We start from the raw sequence: 24912 nt of genomic DNA on the forward strand, positions 1-24912 counted from the left end.
ACCCATGGTACCTCCAAAGATTTTCTAAATGGACTTTCTGCTTTAGTTATCATATTAACGTGGTGGTCAGACGTTTCCATACATTCAGCATTCGTGTCAAAGTACATTTTCTTTTTTATGATTTTTTTTGTTTTATTGGTTGCTGACTCTTTAAAGCAGAAATAGGAAACACAAGTAAAATTTATTGTGGGTTTATTTTAGCCTACTCTGGGTCAATGTTTTACAGTCTTGTGTATTAATATTTTGATTAATATGCATCAGCAAGTTGCACCACAACCTTTTCTAGTCATCAGTAATCTTCAACATAATATTGGCTGGTTATTTGGCCACTCTTCTTGGCAGAATTGATGTAGGTAATTTAAACTGGTTGGTTTCTGACCACAGACCTGGTTTTCTGCATGGCCTATAAACTTTTACTAGGTTTGATGTCAGGGTTTTAAGGAGACTTTTCAGGAACCTTAATGGAAGTCCTCAAAAAAAGCTGAGATAAATGTTCTTTATAATTGTTCTTTTGCTGGAATCTCAGTTGTGCCCAAGTTTTATTCATCCAGCCCAAACTGTCTTCATCAGGTAAAAGCAAACGGGTTAGGATGTTCAGGAACCACACTTGCACTTAACGTGCAAGTCGGGAAGGAACATGATCTGGGAGCCATGAAGCAAAGCTTTTGAATTCTTTAAAATGTTAAAGGATTTTTTTCCTTTTAGTATATAAAACACTAAACTATTTAAGAAAATGGGATTATTCTGTCAATCTTCAGCCTGATCTCATACAGTTTTATATGTACCAAAACTGTTAGAAGTTTGACATATTTTCAATTACAAGTGGTCATTGAGATGTGATATTTTACATTTTAATTTCCTAATATAAACATGGCTTCCAGTGTAATGATAGATTGGACAACTTTTTTACATAGTTTTTGATAATCTGATTGTCAGCCAGTCATTTTCTACCTCTTCTTCCATAGTGGGTCTTGGGGAATCTGGTGCCTATCCACAAGAGGTGCGTTACACCCTGGACAGATCGCCAGTCCATCGCAGGGTAACACACAAACTGCCATGCACACACCTTAGGGCAATTTAGAGAGACCAATTAACCAAACAGGCATGTCTTTTGACTGTGGGAGGAAGCCGGAGTACCCGGTGAGAACATGCAGACCCTCGGCCAGGAGTTGAACCCAGGACCTTCTTGCTGCAAGGCAACAGTGCTACCAACTAGGCCACCGTGCAGCCCTAATCTGATTGTTGAACTTTTAATGTTCATCGCTGATTTTGTAGCTGAAACCTCTTGAGCAAAGATGGCAGCTCCAGGTTTGATTGTAGTTCCACCTGTTGGCCACACAGTGGCCCAATAAGATCAAGGAGAAAAAGTGTTAATGAAAGACAAACAGCACACAAAAATATAGTAAACTTACTATAACTAACTAACTTCTTCGTTTCCATCAGAAAAGTAAAGCAACAAGAAGCATTTAATTGCTTTTTTAAAGGAAAATTTAATCCGATGTCTAGACAAAACAGCATCATAACATGTTTCCCGATCAAAGCAATACATTTCACCCTTGTTCAGCTTTAGAACAATGAACTAAAACTCTCCAAATATCAGCATTAATAATATTTTATTCTGTGGTTTGGATTGCTGATTTTATACGTTTATAATACAGTTTGAAAAAAAGAGAAGAAGCATTCTTGTTGCCTAAAGGATCAGAGCTTCAAATATGCTGTTTTTGATGCTTAGAATCAAAGCTGCACATGGATTAACCTGTTGTTGATTGGGTTGCTGATTGCTTCATGTAGATTTGATGCAACACCCAGATTTATTCAAGTCTAGAAAATACAGCTGTTACGTGTTTTATCAGAGGAGATTGTGTGGAAATGCACAGAACTAACCCCTGCTTGAATTAAACAGGGAAAACATCAGAGCTAAAACATATATATATATATATATATATATGTTTTATATAAAACATCATTACTTTCTCATAACTGTAAATGTAGTCAATTCATCCATGGTTGGAGAGCAGTGTAGGCTGATAAAACAGGATGCCCTTATGGGTCTAATTGCAAACTACAGACTGAAGGAGGCACTCTTGTGCAGAATGCAGATGAAGATAGATCCATAGTGAGTCGGATGTACAGGTCCTTCTCAAAATATTAGCATATTGTGATAAAGTTCATTGTTTTCCACAATGTAATGATGAAAATTTAACATTCATATATTTTAGATTCATTGCACACTAACTGAAATATTTCAGGTCTTTTATTGTCTTAATACAGATGATTTTGGCATACAGCTCATGAAAACCCAAAATTCCTATCTCACAAAATTAGCATATCATTAAAAGGGTCTCTAAACGAGCTATGAATCTAATCATCTGAATCAACGAGTTAACTCTAAACACCTGCAAAAGATTCCTGAGGTCTTTAAAACTCCCAGCCTGGTTCATCACTCAAAACCCCAATCATGGGTAAGACTGCCGACCTGACTGCTGTCCAGAAGGCCACTATTGACACCCTCAAGCAAGAGGGTAAGACACAGAAAGACATTTCTGAACGAATAGGCTGTTCCCAGAGTGCTGTATCAAGGCACCTCAGTGGGAAGTCTGTGGGAAGGAAAAAGTGTGGCAGAAAACGCTGCACAACGAGAAGAGGTGACCGGACCCTGAGGAAGATTGTGGAGAAGGGCCGATTCCAGACCTTGGGGGACCTGCGGAAGCAGTGGACTGAGTCTGGAGTAGAAACATCCAGAGCCACCGTGCACAGGCGTGTGCAGGAAATGGGCTACAGGTGCCGCATTCCCCAGGTCAAGCCACTTTTGAACCAGAAACAGCGGCAGAAGCGCCTGACCTGGGCTACAGAGAAGCAGCACTGGACTGTTGCTCAGTGGTCCAAAGTACTTTTTTCAGATGAAAGCAAATTCTGCATGTCATTCGGAAATCAAGGTGCCAGAGTCTGGAGGAAGACTGGGGAGAAGGAAATGCCAAAATGCCAGAAGTCCAGTGTCAAGTACCCACAGTCAGTGATGGTCTGGGGTGCCGTGTCAGCTGCTGGTGTTGGTCCACTGTGTTTTATCAAGGGCAGGGTCAATGCAGCTAGCTATCAGGAGATTTTGGAGCACTTCATGCTTCCATCTGCTGAAAAGCTTTATGGAGATGAACATTTCATTTTTCAGCACGACCTGGCACCTGCTCACAGTGCCAAAACCACTGGTAAATGGTTTACTGACCATGGTATCACTGTGCTCAATTGGCCTGCCAACTCTCCTGACCTGAACCCCATAGAGAATCTGTGGGATATTGTAAAGAGAACGTTGAGAGACTCAAGACCCAACACTCTGGATGAGCTAAAGGCCGCTATCGAAGCTTCCTGGGCCTCCATAAGACCTCAGCAGTGCCACAGGCTGATTGCCTCCATGCCACGCCGCATTGAAGCAGTCATTTCTGCAAAAGGATTCCCGACCAAGTATTGAGTGCATAACTGTACATGATTATTTGAAGGTTGAAGTTTTTTTGTATTAAAAACACTTTTCTTTTATTGGTCGGATGAAATATGCTAATTTTGTGAGATAGGATTTTTGGGTTTTCATGAGCTGTATGCCAAAATCATCCGTATTAAGACAATAAAAGACCTGAAATATTTCAGTTAGTGTGCAATGAATCTAAAATATATGAATGTTAAATTTTCATCATTACATTATGGAAAATAATGAACTTTATCACAATATGTTAATATTTTGAGAAGGACCTGTAGATGACAGAACCTTTCCAAACAGGGTGACAACAAATCTCTGTAGGAGTATTTTTTGTGAAGAATCAACAACAAGTGGGACACAATCATGAAGTGGAATGAAATTTATTGGATGTGTCAAACTTTTTTAACAAATAAAAAACTGAAAAGTGGGGCGTGCAATATTATTCGGCCCCTTTACTTTCAGTGCAGAAAACTCACTCCAGAAGTTCAGTGAGGATCTCAGAATGATCCAATGTTGTCCCAAATGACTGATGATGATAAATAGAATCCACCTGTGTGTCATCAAGTCTCTGTATAAATGCACCTGCTCTGTGATAGTCTCAGGGTTCTGTTCAAAGTGCGGAGAGTATCATGAAGACCAAGGAACACACCAGGCAGGTCCGAGATACTGTTGTGGAGAAGTTTAAAACCGGATTTGTATACAAAAAGATTTCCCGAGCTTTAAACATCCCAAGGAGCACTGTGCAAGCAATCATATTGAAATGGAAGGAGTATCAGACCACTACAAATCTACCAAGACCCGGCCGTTTAAAGTTTGCCACAAGCCACCTGGGAGACACACCAAACATGTAGAAGAAGGTGCTCTGGTCAGATGAAACCAAAATCGAACTGTTTGGCCACAATGCAAAACAATATGTTTGGCGTAAAAGAAACACAGCTCGTCACCCTGAACACACCATCCCCACTATCAAACATGGTGGTGGCAGCATCATGGTTTGGGCCTGCTTTTCATCAGCAGGGACAGGGAAGATGGTCAAAATTGATGGGAAGATGGATGGGGCCAAATACAGGACCATTCTGGAAGACAACCTGTTGGAGTCTGCAAGAAACCTGAGACTGGGACGGAGATTTATCTTCCAACAAGACAATGATCCAAAACATAAAGCCAAATCTACAATGGAATGGTTCACAAATAAACGTATCCAGGTGTTGGAATGGCCAAGTCAAAGTCCAGACCTGAATCCAATCGAGAATCTGTGGAAAGAGCTGAAGACTGATGTTCACGAACGCTCTCCATCCAACCTCACTGAGCTCCAGCTATTTTGCAAGGAAGAATGGGCAAGAATTTCAGTCTCTCGATGTGCAAAACTGATAGAGAAATACCCCAAGAGACTTGCAGCTGTAATTGCAGCAAAGGGTGGCGCTACAAAGTATTAACGCAAGGGGGCCGAATAATATTGCACGCCCCACTTTTCAGTTTTTTATTTGTTAAAAAGGTTTGACACATCCAATAAATTTCATTCCACTTCACGATTGTGTCCCACTTGTTGTTGATTCTTAACAAAAAATTAGAATTTTATATCTTTATGTTTGAAGCCTGAAATGTGGCAAAAGTTTGAAAAGTTCAAGGGGGCCGAATACTTTCGCAAGGCACTGTATGTTAGAGAACATTAGTGAACAATCGGCATCATGAAGAGGAAGGAATACAGCAGGCAGATGAGGGAGAAAGTTGCGAGGAAGTATAAGGAATGGTCAAGTATATAAAATAATATCTCAAACTTTGAACATCTGAACGTTCTTTCATAAAGAATATATAGAGAACATATTACCATTCCCTTTAACTGACAGGATAGTCAATTTGGTGTGGTCTCCTGCTGCTGGAGCGCACCTGCTTAAAGGTTTGACATGAAGTGTGTTCAGAGATGGTATTCCATGTGCCTTGGTTGCAAAAAGTGTCTGTTTGTGCTAATGTTGCCTTTCTATAATCTCAAACCAGTCCACCCATTCTCCTTTGACCTCCGACATTATCAAAGCATTGTTGTCCACACAACTGTTGTTCACTGGATATTTTCTCTTTTTTGGACCATTTTGTGTAAACCTGATAGTTTGTTGTGTGTGGAAAAATCCCAGTAGATCAGCAATTCCTGAAATACTTAGACCAGTCAGTCCGGTTCAACAACCATGGCGCCTTCAAAGTAACTTAAATACTATTCGAAATACTTGAGCTGAACTCTGGCAAGTCATTGTCCATATTTAAGCCTATCTCAGCTGAATTGCTGCCATGTGACTGGCTGAATCATTATTTGGTGTACCCAATAAAGTGGGCAGTAACTTACTCTAAGCTGGCTTACTGGAAATAATGAGGAGGAATTTAAAATAAAAATATTCCAATGTAAATAAAAAGGAACTTTTGGTGACAAAAATATAAATGTCCATGTCAGAAATTTAAGGTTTGGTTGCAATGTTCAAGATGGGTCTAGAACTTTGTCACAAACTTTGTCACGACTGCAGGAAATGATTATATGTCATACAATTTCTTTTGAAAAGAGTGTGGGCAAGTTTTATCTATTCCTTACCCGTCTCTTTCTCTTCCGGTGTTTCTGCTCATGCTCGCTGCAGATATTTTAGTACATTTTCTGGGTTAGATCATTAAAGGAGATCCTTCAGTATTTGGTTGAGGATCCAGTTGATATGTCCGGACAGACGGGTATCTTTTCAGGCTAAAAAAATCATTTTTAAGCACCAAATGAGCTGAAAACACCAGGCATGAACATCTGCTTGTCGCTGCCTTTAGTTCCTATTTATGGGTGTGGGCAAAACTGTGAATTCTACAAAGGTTTAGAAATAACTTCCCTTTTAACACTAAGAAAGTAGTTTTATGGCGGAAATTCCCAGTCAAAGCGTACTTAATCAACTTTTCCTCTGAAAATTGTGAAATTCAGACTTCTAACTACTCTGTTACCACAGGAGTAGAAACTAAAGGTACCTAACATCTGCCATCACACTGAACAATAAGTGGTTTCATAAAAGGTTTCTTGAATGGACTGTTGAAATAATCTTTAAAGAAAAAACGGCACTACATACAAGTGGTTTAAACATTAAAATCTTTCTCCTTCTCCTTTAAATAAAACCCAAACCGTCTGCAGCTGCTACGTCTATAGCTGGCAGTGACAGAACATACATGAGGCATAAAATGGAGATGAGATCTGTAGGGAAAAAATGTAAGAATCAGTGATAGAGTGAGGTATTCAGCATGGTTAGTTTTCAGCAATATCAGTTGAGATAGGCAACAACCACACAGGAAATTATGACATGGCGGCCTCTGCTTTATTATTAAAAAAAAGCCATGTAAGAGTTTTAGGTAGGCTTGATACTGAATCTGGAGTACTCTTGTACACTGTATTACCCACACTTTCCAGCTAAAAAAGCTTCAACTCTTCTGAGAACACGTTTCACCAGGTTTAGGAGTGTTTTTGTGGGTATTTTGGCCGTTCTACAGAAGCACATTTGTGAGGTCAGACCCTGATGTTGGATGAGAAACCCTAGATCACAATCTCTGCTTCAATTCATCCCAAATGTGTCCTATCAGGTCAGTGAAATTCCTCCACATGAAACTCAATCAACCATGTTTTTATGGCCCTTGCTTTGTCTACTCCTGTGCAGCACTGTGGGACAGGAAGGGGTGAACTATTGCGGCCTCTCAAAAACTTAAATGCCCTGCTCTCTAACCACCAGGTCACAACTGGTCAAACAGGTCTAACTGTTATGAATCCTGACTAACTTAATTAGGAAGCTTATTTTTGTTTTGTATTTTTATTGTTAAAACTGAAGATTACAATAACGCTCGTCCTCTAACTCAAATGCCAACTCCAAAAGTTAGTTCTACAATAGTTAGCAGAACTTTCACCTGTTGCAATGACCTGCAACTTAGAGATATAAATACTGTCAACAAACTAAATAATGTTAAAGATTATCTTGGTCTACTGGACTGATTTAAGATCTTGTCCCTATTATTTCACACTTAGTTTTTCAGATTTTCACAACTGAAAATAGTTTTTAATCCCAAAAAAGGGACGTTTTTTTTCAGTGTATGCACTAGTTCATTGATTGTTTATTTGATTCCAACAGATTATGACCACTAATCAACCACAATAATCATGAGTGTCTTCCAGCGGGGGCATATTATTTACCGTGTTTCTTTGCAGTACCCTTATTAGTTTTGAAAAAAAAGACCTTAACTCTTTGGTAACCAAAGTAGCTATAAAGCTTTCCCGTGGTGGGTGTGAACCGAGGTAGCTATGAGACTGTATGTCGACATAATGATAAAATGATAATAAAAAAATCACTAACATATGCAATAAAAACAAGAACTCCATTAAAGGCACATTCTTGAGTATCAAAAAAGCAAAGGTAAAAACGTGCAACTCCACCTGTGGAGCTGACACACACCTACATTCCTGCCGTTCTATTGACCCTTAACAAAACTTACACTTTAAAAAGTCAATGAGACTCAGTATTTTGGCAGTCTGAGCAGCCTTGGGAAAACATCCAGCTGCAATCGGCCTCCCTTCATTACTGTATTTAATCATAGCCGTCAACTGCAGCAGGAAGGTTATTTCCCAATTCACACAAGAGCTTAACAATCATTTCAGGTTGGACCTCAACCTACACTCCTGCTGTGATCCTTGTCTGTTCATCTAAAGTCCAGCAGGGAGGTCCATCTCCTGCTGGATCCCTCTCCTCATCTAACACTTGCCTTTCAACTTTCCACTTGTTTACTGCTCTTTAATGATCTCTTTATTTCCCTCTGCTTTGTACTACAAACCTGTTGCTTCTTGTTCTCTGTTCTTCTGTTTATGGTTTCTGGGGACATAGGAGAAAAAACAGTTAAAGACCGTTAATTATCAAAAAGCAAAACAAGAAAATGCAAAGCATTAAAGCTGACAAAGGCATTATTTAAAATGTGTAGCAACGAGAATATAACATGCAGAAATTAGTATCTGCTCGTATCAGTTAGTATAAGCCCTGGCCTCTGCCAATCAAGTCGTTTCAATGATCATGTGACGGATAAAACCCTTTCACCATCAATCCATAGCACACTGTGTCTGTGAGCCTTTATCTTCCTGTCTCTGTGGGGTCGATGCTGCTTCTACATCAGTTAGTTAATTAAACTGGTCTCATTCCGGTGTCATCACCCTCCACCCGGTCTCAGTCCCTAAAGGTCCCTGCTGATCTTAGCATTTCTTCAGCTAGTCAACTGTCTGTTTCCCACTTTTATGGTTGTCTAGACTCTTGATGTTTTGCTGTCGTCAACAGATGACCTGCTGATGCTCCTGTGAGTGGCACTGCTACAGAGTGTCCATTAGCTTAACTGATAGATGCCCAGTCAATGCTCTGCTGCTGAGGTTGCCAGTGATGTTTTTGTTCAACTCCTTAGCCATCTGCGAGCTCCCCCCTCCCTACCAATCACCACCTTTTAGCTTCTTTAGCTTTTAGCTTAGAGTTCTGTTGGACTCTTGACCTCCTCGCCCTCCTCATTTGGGGCCTTTCCTCTAGTTTATGAATGCGTCATACTTTATTCTTGTCAGAAATTCGTTCAAGTGTTGTCAAGTGTTCGTTCAAGTGTTGCTGTTCTGAAGCTTTCCAATCACTTGCTACCTGTTTTTTGGACATTTTCACTTCGCTTTCCCAATCAGCAGCTGTTTTTGAACCTCCAAGTTGGGTCAGGAACAGAACCTCTAATTAGTGAACCTGAATTCTTCATCCTTCTTTTGAAAGCTCTCCGTTTAGGGGTGGCCACAGCAGATAATCCGTCTTCATCTCAAATTATTCCTCACATCTTCCTCTGTCACAGCAACTCTGCATACAGGTCCTTCTCAAAATATTAGCATATTGTGATAAAGTTCATTATTTTCCATAATGTCATGATGACAATTTAACATTCATATATTTTAGATTCATTGCACACTAACTGAAATATTTCAGGTCTTTTATTGTCTTAATACAGATGATTTTGGCATACAGCTCATGAAAACCCAAAATTCCTATCTCACAAAATTAGCATATCATTAAAAGGGTCTCTAAACGAGCTATGAACCTAATCATCTCAATCAACGAGTTAACTCTAAACACCTGCAAAAGATTCCTGAGGCCTTTAAAACTCCCAGCCTGGTTCATCACTCAAAACCCCAATCATGGGTAAGACTGCCGACCTGACTGCTGTCCAGAAGGCCACTATTGACACCCTCAAGCAAGAGGGTAAGACACAGAAAGAAATTTCTGAACGAATAGGCTGTTCCCAGAGTGCTGTATCAAGGCACCTCAGTGGGAAGTCTGTGGGAAGGAAAAAGTGTGGCAGAAAACGCTACACAACGAGAAGAGGTGACCGGACCCTGAGGAAGATTGTGGAGAAGGGCCGATTCCAGACCTTGGGGGACCTGCGGAAGCATTGGACTGAGTCTGGAGTAGAAACATCCAGAGCCACCGTGCACAGGCGTGTGCAGGAAATGGGCTACAGGTGCCCCATTCCCCAGGTCAAGCCACTTTTGAACCAGAAACAGCGGCAGAAGCGCCTGACCTGGGCTACAGAGAAGCAGCACTGGACTGTTGCTCAATGGTCCAAAGTACTTTTTTCGGATGAAAGCAAATTCTGCATGTCATTCGGAAATCAAGGTGCCAGAGTCTGGAGGAAGACTGGGGAGAAGGAAATGCCAAAATGCCAGAAGTCCAGTGTCAAGTACCCACAGTCAGTGATGGTCTGGGGTGCCGTGTCAGCTGCTGGTGTTGGTCCACTGTGTTTTATCAAGGGCAGGGTCAATGCAGCTAGCTATCAGGAGATTTTGGAGCACTTCATGCTTCCATCTGCTGAAAAGCTTTATGGAGATGAACATTTCATTTTTCAGCACGACCTGGCACCTGCTCACAGTGCCAAAACCACTGGTAAATGGTTTACTGACCATGGTATCACTGTGCTCAATTGGCCTGCCAACTCTCCTGACCTGAACCCCATAGAGAATCTGTGGGATATTGTGAAGAGAACGTTGAGAGACTCAAGACCCAACACTCTGGATGAGCTAAAGGCCGCTATCGAAGCATCCTGGGCCTCCATAAGACCTCAGTGCCACAGGCTGATTGCCTCCATGCCACGCCGCATTGAAGCAGTCATTTCTACAAAAGGATTCCCGACCAAGTATTGAGTGCATAACTGTACATGATTATTTGAAGGTTGACGTTTTTTGTATTAAAAACACTTTTCTTTTATTGGTCGGATGAAATATGCTAATTTTGTGAGATAGAAATTTTTGGTTTCATGAGCTGTATGCCAAAATCATCCGTATTAAGACAATAAAAGACCTGAAATATTTCAGTTAGTGTGCAATGAATCTAAAATATATGAATGTTAAATTTTCATCATTACATTATGGAAAATAATAAATTTTATCACAATATGCTAATATTTTGAGAAGGACCTGTATTTTCCTTCACTACATCCACAAACCTCATTTGTGTTCTTCTGTTTTTCTTCATCCTGACTGCTCCAAGGCCACCAGCTCAACCTTCACTCAGCCTTGCCTCTTTGTCTCTTAACTGCTCAACCTGAGCTGTCATTCTATTGACTAATTTCTAAACCTGCTCATTTTGGTTCACTCTCAATGAAAATCACCAGCTCTGCCTGCAACTGCTTTTAGAAGTCACCTAATTAGTAAATAGAGTCCACCTTTGTGTAATTTAACATTAGCTTATCTGTGAAGGTCCCAGAGGTTTGTTAGGGAACATTAGAGAACAACCTACCTCTCCACCCAAACTGCCAGGCCGGGCCAGGAGTGCATTCTTTAGACAAGCAGCCAAAAGGCTCAGGGAGAGCTGCAGAGATCCACAGCTCAAATGGAAAAGGACAACTATTAGTCACAGACTCCACAAATCTGGGCCTTAAGGAAGAATGGAAGAAAGAAAATACTTGTCAAAAGAAAGCAATGAAAAGTCCTGTTTGCAGTTGCCTCAAACTATGTAGGGGACACAGCAAACTTGTAGAAGAAGGTGATCTGGTTAGGTCCCTTCATGTGAAAAGCTGTGTATGGCATTAAACTATCACTGTATACCACGCTGAACCTTCTCCACTGTAAAATATAGTGGCATCATGGCGTGGGGATCCTTTTCTTCAATAGAGACAGTGATGATGCCAAGAGTTGATGGAAAGCTAAATGAAGCTAAATACAGTTCAGTCCTGGAAGAAAACCTGTTAGAACCTGCAAAGAACTTGAGACTGAGGTTGAGGTTCACCTTCCAGCAGGACCATGACCCCAGTCATAAAACCAGAGCTATAATGGAATGGTTTAAATCAAGGTATATTGAAGTTGGAATGCCCCAGGCATAGCTAAGACATAAATCTGTGAAACTACTTCAAAACTGATGTTCACAGATGCTCTCCATCCAATCTGACGGAGCTTTCGTTCTCTTACAAAAAAAAGGGCAAAATTACCAGAGTCATGTGCAAAACTACAAACCCCAAAAGAGCTGGTGGGGTAAAAGCATACCACAGCTTTCAGATTTGATTTCTCTCAAAATCCCAATAAAACACATGACAAGACGCAAAAAATGCAAGGGTATGAATACTTTTTCCAAGCCACTGTATTCACAATCCGCTCTATAGATGGGGAACAGTTCGTTTACCACCCACTGAGCCGATCCCATGATTTCTGCATGGCCGGGCTTCGGGTCTGACCTGTGGGGGCTCAGCCTTTGTTGCGGCAGCCAAGGTGGGCCGCCAGCCGCCGGACAGAGCCTCCATTCACTCCATTCATTCTGCCGCCCCGCCTTCCCTCTAATAATGAGTTGAACGTACGTTCGTCGGAGCACGTCTCCCTTCTTTCAACCGAGCGGAAACGCAACCGAGACGTTTCATCAGCCGCTACTACAGAGATGCGTCAGAGGACGCTAACGTGTTGCGGGACGCGTGGAGCTCAGTATAAAACTCATGCAGACAGGAAGGTAGAGCCCACATTTGTCAGAGCAAACATCTGGGTAGGATTTCTTTATATGAAACACTGAAGATTGAATCTCGCTTCACTTTAAAGGTAATCAATCCTTTCATTTAATCATATTTTCTATGTATTTCTATATTTTATATTTAAAACAAATGTTTGTACCCTCGTCTTTAAGAAAAGTAAAACCTAAAGTAAATTATAAGCAACATCACACCATAAACATATAATAAGGCTATTGTATTTTTTGTAGTTATAAACACACTGGAAATGTTATGTAAAAAGTTAAAGTTTTCACGGTTTCATCAACTGGAGGAGCAGGAGAGGAGAGTCAGTGCGGAAGAGAAGGGAGGAGTTTATTGTAAGTTTGGGTGTCTGACTGGTAAATTCATTCAAAGCTCTTGTAAGCATCCCAGCTCGTAGGTGTGTGGTGTTCTATGGTAACAGCTTGGAGATTTTTCCTCAGAATCAATTTAACTACTGAGAAGATGCTTTACCAATTTGTCTAAAAGCTACTGAAAGCTCTAAAAAATGGTTTTTTGATTTATTTTGCTTGATTTCAGGTTTTCCCGGTGACAGTTTTCCCAAAAAGGTTTGTTTATTAAGGAGTTAGAGACATCCAACTCTGAAGAGTCCCAGAAGTGTTCATCCTCACATCTTCTATCAAGGAGCAAAGAGCAAAATGCAGCAGTTGGAGGACGAAAGGGTAAACAAAAAAACCTTCTTACATATGTTACACCAGGACTTTAATGGTATCCATTTAACAATAACGTTGTTTCACTCAAACTGAAATCAGGTCCTGTCTTTTAACAATAGACCACATTAGTTATACTGTAATGGATGCTGGAACTTATAGAACTGGGAAGCAGATCACCTGGTTCCAGTACTCTGGTATTTTTCCACTAAGGAGCTTCGGATAAGAGTTGAGAACTGCAGGACGTGACTAAGAAAGGAAAAAAAAAAAAGTAAGACAGGATTGCTGGAGGGCAAGTTGGGACTTGTGCGTGCGTCCTTTATTTTGCTGCATTCAATCCAAAAGAAAAGTGAGATGAGGGAGCAGTTGTACAGCAGAGGTTGGAGCAAAAACAGACTGACAACAAATAACATGCATGGGACATTTTTCTATTTACTGGCAGGATATTCTCAAGGTATATCCTGAGTAAAAACACCATGACTGCACTTTATCATGGTATTTGCACAAAAATGTAAACAAAAAGGTGTTACGTGACCTAGTTGCTTTTATTTAAAACAAGAAAGCAACAATTATTTCTACTGATCATATGACACATATGACATATTAATTATTGCAGTTATATGTAGTTAATAGAGGAGTGGACTTGAAACATATGACTAGGAAAGAGTCACAAATTCAATCATAAAACACTTCCAACTCAATGTGGACTTTAACACCAGGGACTCGTGATTTCACTTTAACTTGAGCCTTTTGACTTGAAAACTCTCGATATCTTTCACCAAACAGAAAGTCTTTCAAAACTCTATCCCTTCTACATTTCTTGAGTGAACAAACATTCACTTAACTGAAGAAACAAGCAAGAAACTTCAAGTTGAGAAACAAACCGCAGCGTGCAAAATGTGTGGGTCGAAAATAACATTCAGAGGTTTTGGAAACTATTTAAAAGGAGAAAGAAGAAGACAACTAAAGTTTAGGACTTGACTCCAGAGGAACATGTTTTGACTTTTGTTGTGACCTGGGACTTGCAAGTCTTTACTGGGTTACTTACAAGTCCATCCTTGCTTTTAGCTAGTCACATTTACTCAATCGCTCTCACAAATGCTCACACATACATACATCGACTTAGTGCCTTGCCCAGGGGCACATCAACATGTGGTCAGAGGTTGGAATCAAACCCACAACTTTTAAATGGATAGGCAACTACAACTTGAAACAATTCAACACCCAAATTTCTCTTTCTTGTATGAGAAAGGCAGCTTTATCTCAGCCAGCTGACCGACAGTGTGCAGCAACAAGTGGGTAAGAGACATTGCTGTTCTAATCAGTTTATCTTATACAAGAACTTTAATTCTTAGGAACAGAACATTTTGGTAGACTGGGAGCTGACAGGTTTTAAAAACTTGCTACCAGATGCTAACATTGACCAGCTGAATGAGACAGGAAATCTCTAAGCATACTTTTTGACATGAAAACATGAGCAGTTTGCGTTCTTTTGAAAAACCTTTGTAAATTTTTAATGAGGTTGGTCTTTTGTAAGCAGTTGCTTCATTTGTGTGGATGTTACCTAAGATTTTTGCTTAATCTGTGATGAAGAAACTAACTGCAAGACAACATGAATGTTGAAGTTAAGCGTTGCAAAGATAATCAAGTCCGGTGTAATTGTCTGTGGTTTTGAATAAGTAAATTATTTTTCCAATAGTATTTAGAAAAGGAAAGTTGACCAAACATCATAGAAAAAGTAAGCCTTTACAGAGTATGTTGTGTTTTAATGAATCTCCCTTTTATATATCTATGAACAGGTAATAACCCAGGTCACATAATGATTACAAGTTTTTGTAACAAATTGCTGGATAGTTTTATCGATTTCCTGATAATTATACTGTAAATTTGATGGAGATGGTATGCAACATCACATGCTTAGTTGCTAACCTTCATGACATGCGTGAAAACAAACCGATGTACTCTGATGACAACATGTCAGTACAACCACTCAGCCAGCCATGGAATGTTCATATGGCAACTGCTGCTTCTTGCACATGTTGGGACCTCCCTGTTTTGAGTTGATTTATTTTGCGTGCAATATTCTCTAAATTCTCAGTAATATCTTCTTGCGGATGCACGTAATATAAGTTTTTACTCACCCACATGCATTTTCTCTGTTCTGCGACATAATCAAATGTTTTATTTTTTGTTGTTTTTGTGTAAGTTCCATTCAGATTTTTAAGCATTTTTTCTGTACTGGTCTCTGCTTTGCAATTTCAGACCAAAATGATGTTTCCTCGCGAAGACATTTGCAGCCCCATCTGTGAGCAAAGCAGAGCAAAATTATCCGAGCCACTGTCACAAGATTTTACATCACATTAACACCACTGTATGATGTATGCTAAAATTAATATAGTCTCTGCTGACGTTTTTTTTTTTTTTCTATTATCAGTGATTTGTCATTACATTAAAAAAGGTTCAGGACTTTTTGTTTTTTGCTGGCTCACTCTGAGTCGGCTCGAGCTTTAAGATAAGTCCACACACATTTGATGACAGCAGCTGCAAGCATAATGTTCTAAAATCCCATTACTGTACCGGTGCTTTTAAAATCAGAAAGGAACATTGGCTTCTCTGTTATAGTAAACGAGAGAAAAAAGATAAGTGGCCAACTACATTTGACAAAAGGCTTTTTTATTGCTTTTTTGTTTCTGGAGACTTTCTGCATTTCACTTTGAGGCAGTTTGTTTCAAATAACACCAGGAGAGAACTTTGATTATGTTTGATTACTGATTTATGTAATCTGCGCAGAAAGAGATATGATGAAAGGCAGGACAGGTCTTTCCGTGCTCATTTTGGTTGATTTGTTTCAGAAAATGTTCTTACTGTGAGCATGGGAACCAATTAAACAAAACAATGTAAACAATGAATTAGCCTTTTTTCGAGTTGAGTCAGCAGCAGCGGGAATAGAGCGGAAAAAAATTATTTCTGTTAATGAGGCTGCTTGGACAGCAAACGTTTTCGATCAGACTCAACCCACTGCTCACAAGGTACTCAATCATTTAATAATTTGAAAAGCATGTGGTTATGGAGTCAGTCAAAGTGAAACCTTTTTGAAACCTGCCTCCACAAGGCATGTTTAAAGCCACACCTTCATTTACACCTGGATTCAGTTGTGCTTTACATTTGTATTTTTTTAGTCTTAGCTGCCATGTACAGAACTGTGAATTCTGTGTTTTTGTTTTTTTTGTCACCTTCAATTCTTCCTTAAGAAAGTGCTAGTGGCCTTTATTTTTTTTATTTTTGACAGTAGACAGACAGGAAATGGTGGAGAGTGTGGGGCAAGGGTACACAGATAATATTGCTGTGGCCAGGATTCAATCCCACAACAGCCTGCGTCAAGGACTAACGCCTCCATACAAGGCTCGCGCATTTAACCACGTGTGCCACAAGCGCCACACCCACCTAAAATTTTAAATATCAGAGAAAGATAACCAGAGGAAACGTAAGATGAAAATGATTATTTCACTTATTAAGGGAATCTGGCTCTATGTGGAAATGTGATTGGATGATCAGACCAAGCTACACCTGGGTCTGATTACTATCAGATGTGTAGAATCAAGAAATAACTTAAACCGGACCTTTCTGACGACATGAAGTAGGCCTAAATATCCCAAAAAGCAACACATCCTTCCCAAATCTAAAGAAAATCTACAGCATATAATAACCAAAGTCATTCACATCTACCATTCTGCAAAGCGTTACAAAGCCATTGCTAAGGCTTTGGGACTTCGGTGAACTAAAGTGAGTCATTATTCACAAATGAATAAAACATGGAACCGTGCTGAGGTCACAACAGAGCCCAGAAGACAATCTAAAGCACAGTGGGCTTAACTTGCTGCAGTTAAGGTCAGTTTGTCAGAAGTCAATAAGAAAAGAGACAAGAAAACACATCCACAAAAGAGTTCTAAGGCCAAAAACACTGCTCTCCAAAAAGAACATAAAGGTGATGCCAACTTTATGGCAACTGTTGATCTGGATAGGTGTTTTCTCTTTACTCAGGTTATCTTTGTCTAATATTAATGTTTTTAAAGATCTAAAACATCTGGGTGTCACCAAAAAAAAACCTGTATAAACACGCATTAGGGCAAATACTTTGTCACAGCATCACTTTTGGTCATGTGAATTAGCCAGTTATTAAAATCTGAGCCTGCTTTAATTCTTGAACCAGCAGGAGAAAACATTCACCTAAGGAATTATGTTCTCAACGCCTCTTTAGCTCCCTTTCTGAGAAATACCTCCGAGCCACAAACCAGGGGGGGCGTGTAGTACGGTAACACCTGCTTATAGAGCCCGGCCTGCAGCCATTAATGCGCTAATCTGAAAACAAGAGGGAGAGCATTTGCAGAAAAGCCCTATTGTGTGTAATCACCAGTGTTCATGTAAACAACCGGAGCTTTGTTTTTTAGCCTGGAACCGGACACATCCAGCATTCAAACCCAGGGAGCAATTTGTACATGAGCTCCATTTGTTTACTGCAGTGGCCTGTCCTAACGCTGTCTTTTTCTGTCCCAACAGCCCAAGAAGAAGGTGACCCCCTACCTCCTCTACTGTGTCTCAACAGCAGTGATTGGCTCGCTGCAGTTTGGGTACAATACAGGAGTCATCAATGCACCTGAGCAGGTGTGTGTGTGGTTATGCACAAATATTTTTTATTCTCTGTCTGGTACCATCTGTGCTAGCTGGGTCACTGTGACCTAAATATTTTTTTGTGGTACCAAACATGGGCCTCATTAATTTAGCAAAAGACAATGCTGATGTCTACTCTGCCCCCGTGTGGGCAGAATTAAAATTTCAGTTTGCTTTAAAATGGACTTTTATCTTCTTTTTTCTCCCCAGAAATTACGAGTTTTTTTCCAGAATGTATCAAGGGAGCGCTACGGGGAGCCTTTTTCCGATGGAGCCACTACCATGGTGTGGAGCTTCGCTGTAGCCATCTTCAGTGTGGGTGGCATGATCGGGTCGTTCTCTGTCGGAACCATTGTCAACATGTTCGGCAGGTGAGAAGTTGAGAAGATCTGCAGCTTTTCTTTTTTTTTTTAGAGTGAAATGTGCATCTCAATCAATTAGAATACTATTGAATTGTTATTTTATTCTAATATGCATTATTATATAGATTTATTACACACAAGGTGATAAATTTAAAGTGTTTATTTTTGTTAATTTAGATGCTAATGACATAATAATAATAATGAAAACAGGAAAGTCACATGCTTAAAACCAACAGAAAATGATTTTTTAAACATAAATATTATGCTATAGCTCTATTTTGTCCTTATGGGGACAACTGACAGTCTTGACAGCTTCTATATGGAGGGCAGAGCTGCTGACAGCTCTCTGACTGACGTCTGGGCCCCTCTCAGCCAATCATGGGCCCCCATCCCTGCTCTAGGCCCAGGACAACAGACCTGTTTGTTCTCCCCAGTCAGCGGGCCTGATGGAGGCTAATCTATATAAAGTCATTGACTGTACACAGAGTGCTGTGTCCAAGCATATTACTGAAAAGTTTAGACGAAGGAAAACGTTTGGTAGAAAAACGTCCACAGCAACCAGAAATTCACATGGCTAGGACTGCAGCTGGAGAAATACTGGTCCGTTGCTCAGTGGTTTAAAGTCTTCTTTTCAGAATAAAGTACATTTTGGATTTTATTTGACAATTAAGGTCCCAGAGTCTGGAGGAACTAAAGATAGGCACAGAATCCAGGTACTGAGTCCATATACTGTATGGTACCTAAAAAGTATTTTTTTCAGAGTTTGTTGTGGTAATATAATTTTCTGAAAAGCTAAATTTTGCGAGTTTTCAGTAGCTGTGAGACATAATAATCAAAACTACCAGAATTAAATACTTGAAAATATTTCTTTGTGTTTAATAAATGCATGTATATGAATGAGTTTAACTTTTTTCGATCTGAACAACTGAAATAAATAAACGTTTTGCCGACATTCTAATTTATTGCCATGCACCTGTAGTTGTCACTAGCTATAAAATCACTTTTATAAATTTCCATCCTGACATATTTGTGTCTCTGTGTTCCTGTCTTCAATAACCAGGCGAAAATCGATGCTATTCGCAAACGTCCTGGCTCTGCTAGGTGGTGGTCTGATGGGATTGTCGTCTTTGAGTCGCTCTTTTGAGTTGGTCATCATCGGTCGTTTAATCATCGGAGTTTTCTGCGGGCTCTCCACTGGCCTGACCCCCATGTACGTGGGCGAGATCTCTCCCACCGCCGTCCGGGGAGCATTCGGCACACTGCACCAGCTGGGTGTTGTGATTGGCATCCTGGTGGCTCAGGTATGCGTCTTTGCTTACTTTTGTTTGTTTTGTTTTTTTATCCCTATTGCAAATGTTTATAACTGATTTGGAAGTCTATGACTTGAAAAATATTTATACCCATTGAAATATTTAACACTGTGTCATGTTACAACCACAAACTATGTATTTTAATGGGATTTTAAGAGCCAGACCAGCTAAAAGTGGTTCATGCTTCAAACAAAGTAGAGTGCAAAATTTGTTTTTTACACATTTTTTACAAAATAAAAACTTTTAAAAGTATAAAGTGCTGCAAGAAGAAAAGCAGCCCCGCAGCATGATGCTGCCACCACTATGTTTCACAGTGGAAATGGTGTATTCAGGGTGATGTATAGTGTCAGTTTTACTCACCTGAAAAAAATTGGGCAAAAAAATCCCAGTGGTAAGCTCATACTTATCCAAATGAGGGGAGGGGCATTTATTTATTAGGTAACATATAACTTCATTGAAAGCACTGAGCTGGAGGAGCAGAGCTGCACTTCGTTCCTCTCTGCTATGTTTGAATTTTGCTGAATAATTTGTACCTGAGTTAAATGGTGTGTTTAATTTCGTCCTCTTTGTGTTTCAGATCTTCGGTCTGGAGTCTCTTCTGGGATCAGACAATTTGTGGCCTTTGCTGCTTGCTCTGACTATCCTGCCAGCTGTGCTGCAGACCATCATGCTGCCTTTCTGCCCTGAAAGCCCTCGCTACCTCCTCATTGTCCTCAACAAGGAGGAGGAGGCCAGGAAAGGTATGTTTTGTTTATGTTGTGCTATCTTTTACTTGATACCTGCAGCCCATGTTTGCTTTGCATATATATCTACTGACACCATTTGCTTCCTGTGGCAGCTCTTGAACGTCTGCGTGGCAGTGAAGATGTGAGCGATGACATTCAAGAGATGAAGGAGGAAGGCATGAAGATGGCCATGGAGAAGAAGGTGACTGTGCTCGAACTCTTCCGTTCACCAAACTACCGCCAGCCGATTATCATCGCCATCATCCTGCAGCTCTCCCAGCAGCTGTCTGGCATCAATGCTGTGAGTATACATCCCATGTGGCTCAACGAAGATCTTTGAACTCAAACAGGAACACTCACTCAGCTAGACTTGTATCTTTTCTCACAAGCACATAATGAGAGATCCCTCCAGGGACTGTCTGAGTAGAATCGACTCAAGGGATTTATTAAAGATTTTGTTAACAGGGTCATGCAACAATGCCATCTACATTCATTATTAGATGTCATGTCTGTCGTGACAATCCTTGCGCAGCCAACGATTGCAAACATTGATCGAACTCCAACAAGCACATTAACTTTGTTGGCCTTGTTTCAACAAGCAGCCTATACTCTTAACCATAGTACATTTCAGTAAATATCCTTATAGAAACACTCTTATCTGCACACATCCATTGTTTTCCTGGAAACAATGAAGAAGGCAAAAATATCTAGATTTAAATCAAGAGTATTAACATGTCTTAGTTTCTTACAGCATTAAAAAACATTTGCAATCTTTACTTTTGCTTCTAATGAAGCTTGTTTTTAGCTGCAAGCAATGGAAAAATCAAATCCCTGGCGGGACTCCCTGCAGCACATAATGGACTGTTTAGCCTCTGAAAAAAACTTTCCCTCAGGAGCGTAAAAGCGCCAAAAAACACTAGGAATTACTGTGATGCTCGGAGCTTAGTGAACACTTAAACCATATTTCTGCATAATTAAGGACTTAATATTATGCAACTGCTTCACAACCTCCAAGTCAAGCTAAAACGTAAAATTTTTAGCTAAGATATGTAAAAATCCCCACATGTGGCACAATTCTCTTTAATTAGAAAACATTAATTTAGTCAGGGAAAAACATAATAATAATATTTGTTCTTATCAAAAATGATTAGTTATACAATATTGTGTTATTATTGGTATAATCTCTTCAGAATAAAAACAAAAACCTTTTATTTATTTATGCTATATTTAAGTTGATCACAGTTTCTAGGAACCTCTAGAGTATTAGAGATCGTTACCTTGAATATGGAACATGAAATAGATAAATGTAGGTAGTTAGTATCTAAATGAACTAAATGAGGCATAATTTGGCCATTACTCAGATCATTAGATGACAGGTTTGAGGCAAATTCGTGACAATAGTCTGCAAGGGGTTAAGCATGATAGAAGATCTGTGATGCTGTGTGCCTGTTTCTCCTCTAAAGGTCCTGGGAACCTTGTTAGAGCATATGGCATTATTAACTCTTTAAAATACAAGGACATTTTATACAAACATCTGGTGATCGCCGCTAGAACACTGGAAATGGATGGTCATTTTGTCTCTTAACAGGACGATGAGCCAAAGCTGTCTGGAAACCATTTCTGTGGTGATTTTGTTAAGAATTATTAATTATTAACATTTCTAAAGTTTTCAGTTTGAGAATGTGCTTCAGTAAAGATACATTTGTATTAAAACGTTTTAAATATGATTTCCATATAAATGTAGCTGGAACTGTACATCTTAATAATCAAGAGTAAAAGTTTCCAGTTTGCTGATCTATCATTAAATGAACATGTTTTATTAATTTAAATACTCATCAAAAATAACAAATTTTTATCGTTTCCAGGTTTTCTACTACTCTACGGGAATATTTGAAAAAGCTGGTGTCACTCAGCCCATCTATGCCACCATTGGAGCCGGTGTCGTCAACACTGTCTTCACTGTTGTCTCTGTAAGTGTCTATATTGTTACTGTCTTGATTCGGCTCTTGTTTTGTCTTTGCTGACTGCTAATCGACCAGTCTTGATCTCTGTTCTCCAGCTGTTTCTCGTTGAGAGGGCAGGAAGAAGGACTCTGCACCTGGTCGGACTGGCAGGAATGGCCGTCTCTGCCCTCCTCATGACCATCTCCCTGTCCTTAGTGGTGAGCCGCACAGATGCAATAAGTTTATCATCAGCTTTCATATCATGGTTTTATTCTAAGCTGTTCTAATCTTTTTCCCATGCAGGAAAGCAACCAGTCTCTGAGTTACCTGGCTATTGTGGCTGTGTTCAGCTTTGTCGCCAGCTTCGAGATGGGTCCGGGTCCCATCCCCTGGTTTATTGTCGCTGAGCTCTTCTCCCAGGGGCCTCGACCTGCTGCCATGGCCGTCTCCGGTTGCTCCAACTGGACCGCCAACTTCTTGGTGGGGCTGGGGTTCCCTAAACTAGAGGTATTTTTCCTCACACAAACAGTAAATCATTACTCATACAGTGCCTTATGACGGTATTCTTATGAACCTTTTCACATTTTGTCAAATTACAACCACAAACCTCGAGGTATTTTTTAGGGATTTCTTGAAACACCTCAAGACAAAGTAGCACGTATAGTGAAGAGGAAGGAAACGGATTCATGGTTTTCAAAATGTTCATACACGAGAAGCTAAAAAGATTCTTGTGAATTGTATTGTGATATTGCGAATATCCCTAAATAAAAGGGTATTTATCCTTCCAGCAGGACAAAGACCCCAAACATAAAATGTCACTAAAACACACTGAAGGTTGTGGTTGCAATATGACAATGTGTGAAGGTTCAAAAGATACAAATGCTTTAGCAAGACACTATAATTTAGCATACAACTTTCACATCACTTGGTAACAAATAACCTTCTTTCAGGAACTTTGCGGCCCATACGTTTTCCTCATCTTTATGGTTCTCCTCATCCTCTTCTTCATCTTCACCTACCTGCGAGTCCCCGAGACAAAAGGACAGACCTTTGATGAAATTGAGCAGGGGTTCGCCGCCAAGCCCGCTCATTCATCGGTGCCTGATGCAGTTGTCATCGGCCAGCCAGAGACCCAGGAAAGGCCGCCCTTGTCCCCCACTGAAAAAGTTCCCATGGTGGATCTTCCCTCAGAGAAACAATGATGAAATTGGTTGTAATGGAGGGAAGATGGACTGCAGCTGCTTACTGTAAGAGTCAGAAATCCTAGTTTCTAATTCAAAATGTTCTCCCATAAACAATAATATAATTAATAACAAACTTAGGTTAATCCTGACCAAACTTGACTGTAGCACCAGCGCTTAGTGTTTAATGACATCTTCAGCCGTGGCTTGACTCATTGTGCCACATAAGAGGATCAATGTATGTTCAGATTTTCAGCTGCCACAGTGTTCAAAGGTTGCAGGCTTTACGGGTTTTATGTATTGAGGTCAAGCCTGAGAAGCTAGTGTTGGATGAAGGCAGTTTGGTCCCAAAATAAGGAAATGAATAAAAAAAGTGCCTTTGAAAACTGCTTTGCTACCAGGGGAGGATAGGCCTAAGGAAAGATAGAGGAGGCACTGCACGATGACTCACTCTGAGCATAAAAACATTTCATTATTATACACTGAGAACATATTTTTAAGCAGGTAAAAGTTCAATTTTTCCTCATCCTCGATACCTCATGATACCATGTTCCTGTATTTGTGGGGTTTTAAACTTAGCACTCGGCTGTTTGTGCTGATAAAGACGCAGAACAACAACAGGTTTGTAGGGGCTTACAGCAAATATATATTTTCTGAGAAAGAAAAATGCCTCTGAATTAAAAAATAAAGAGCAGTGTTCTCTTCCTAAAAGCACAAACATAAGCTTTACCGCTTCAGTTTAAGAATTTCACTGCAGGAATTAATGTTAATGACAAGAAAAAATAAACCTGCCATTATCTAGTTTTTTACATCATACATGCAGAATTAAATGAAAGAAACTCAGGTTTTTATTTTTTATGTAAATATTTAAGGTTTTAATGTACTTGAAATTCTGTCTGCAGAACACACATTTTAAAATGTGTTTTGTCATCTGTGTCATTCATATAATACCCACTCAGCTTAATGTGCAGCACATCCTATAAGACGTTAGTTAAGATTGTGGTGTTGCCTTGAGACACTAAATAGATTGTATTTATTTCAGTGTTTAACGCACAAAACGTGTCATTAAATATTTGTTTGTTACTGATTATGTGTACATATACTGTAGACTCAAGTTACTGCATCAAGATCAGCTGGTTTAGTATTTGTTCAATGTGTGTAATGTTGCCTTTTCCTCCTGTGTACGCATAAACTCGATGAGGAAGTAGCTTTTCTTGTTTCAGCTTTGCTGTTTGCACATCAGCAGTCAGACTCCTATGTAAGAAAATATTTATTCTGATGTTTTGCTCTTCCTGTTTTGTCAAATTTCTAATATTCACTGTGATTTGATTTTTGTCTCATGTTTTTGCATTCTGCACCGTTGTTAAAGACATTGCAATAATGTTGCTCTGCTATTCACAGTTTCTACATGTGTAATTTGTATATTTTGCTCTTTTAATAAAAATTTTGTCCAAATAAAATCAGTAAATTTGATACTGGGAGTGTCACCGTCAAATGTCAACTTAACTTTATTGTAAGTTATAGGTTAAGTTTGTCATGTGTAAAGGAATGTGTGACTTCACTAATGAGCTAGATCATGTGGT

At 39.8% G+C, this 24912-nt stretch overlaps 1 protein-coding gene and 1 long non-coding RNA gene across 6 annotated transcripts; one reads left to right on the plus strand and one right to left on the minus strand.

Moving 5' to 3' along the window:
• Nucleotides 1-122: 122 nt before the first annotated feature.
• On the plus strand, nt 123-24802 carry slc2a3b (solute carrier family 2 member 3b). Of its 5 annotated transcripts, none has more exons than XM_047360852.1 (11): nt 123-1039; nt 13010-13152; nt 17698-17802; nt 18019-18179; nt 19231-19471; nt 20058-20220; nt 20319-20506; nt 22071-22175; nt 22265-22366; nt 22452-22655; nt 23099-24802. In XM_047360852.1, exons 2-11 carry the CDS (start codon nt 13129-13131, stop codon nt 23348-23350), a joined length of 1545 nt encoding a protein of 514 aa, XP_047216808.1. In that variant the 5' UTR covers nt 123-1039; nt 13010-13128; the 3' UTR covers nt 23351-24802. The 5 variants fall into 5 exon arrangements, with proteins under 5 accessions (XP_047216808.1, XP_047216806.1, XP_047216809.1 ...); XM_047360850.1 differs by lacking the exon at nt 123-1039 and adding an exon at nt 10927-12539; XM_047360853.1 differs by lacking the exon at nt 123-1039 and adding an exon at nt 12579-12886.
• Nucleotides 176-6445, minus strand: LOC124865615. The gene is made up of 2 exons (XR_007037633.1): nt 6042-6445; nt 176-1326 (listed from the first exon to the last, which is right to left on the minus strand). It is a non-coding gene; the product is annotated as an uncharacterized LOC124865615 (long non-coding RNA).
• Nucleotides 24803-24912: the final 110 nt, after the last annotated feature.

This window comes from Girardinichthys multiradiatus, chromosome 3, assembly GCF_021462225.1.
Source record: "Girardinichthys multiradiatus isolate DD_20200921_A chromosome 3, DD_fGirMul_XY1, whole genome shotgun sequence".
Classification (NCBI taxonomy): Eukaryota; Metazoa; Chordata; class Actinopteri; order Cyprinodontiformes; family Goodeidae; genus Girardinichthys; species Girardinichthys multiradiatus.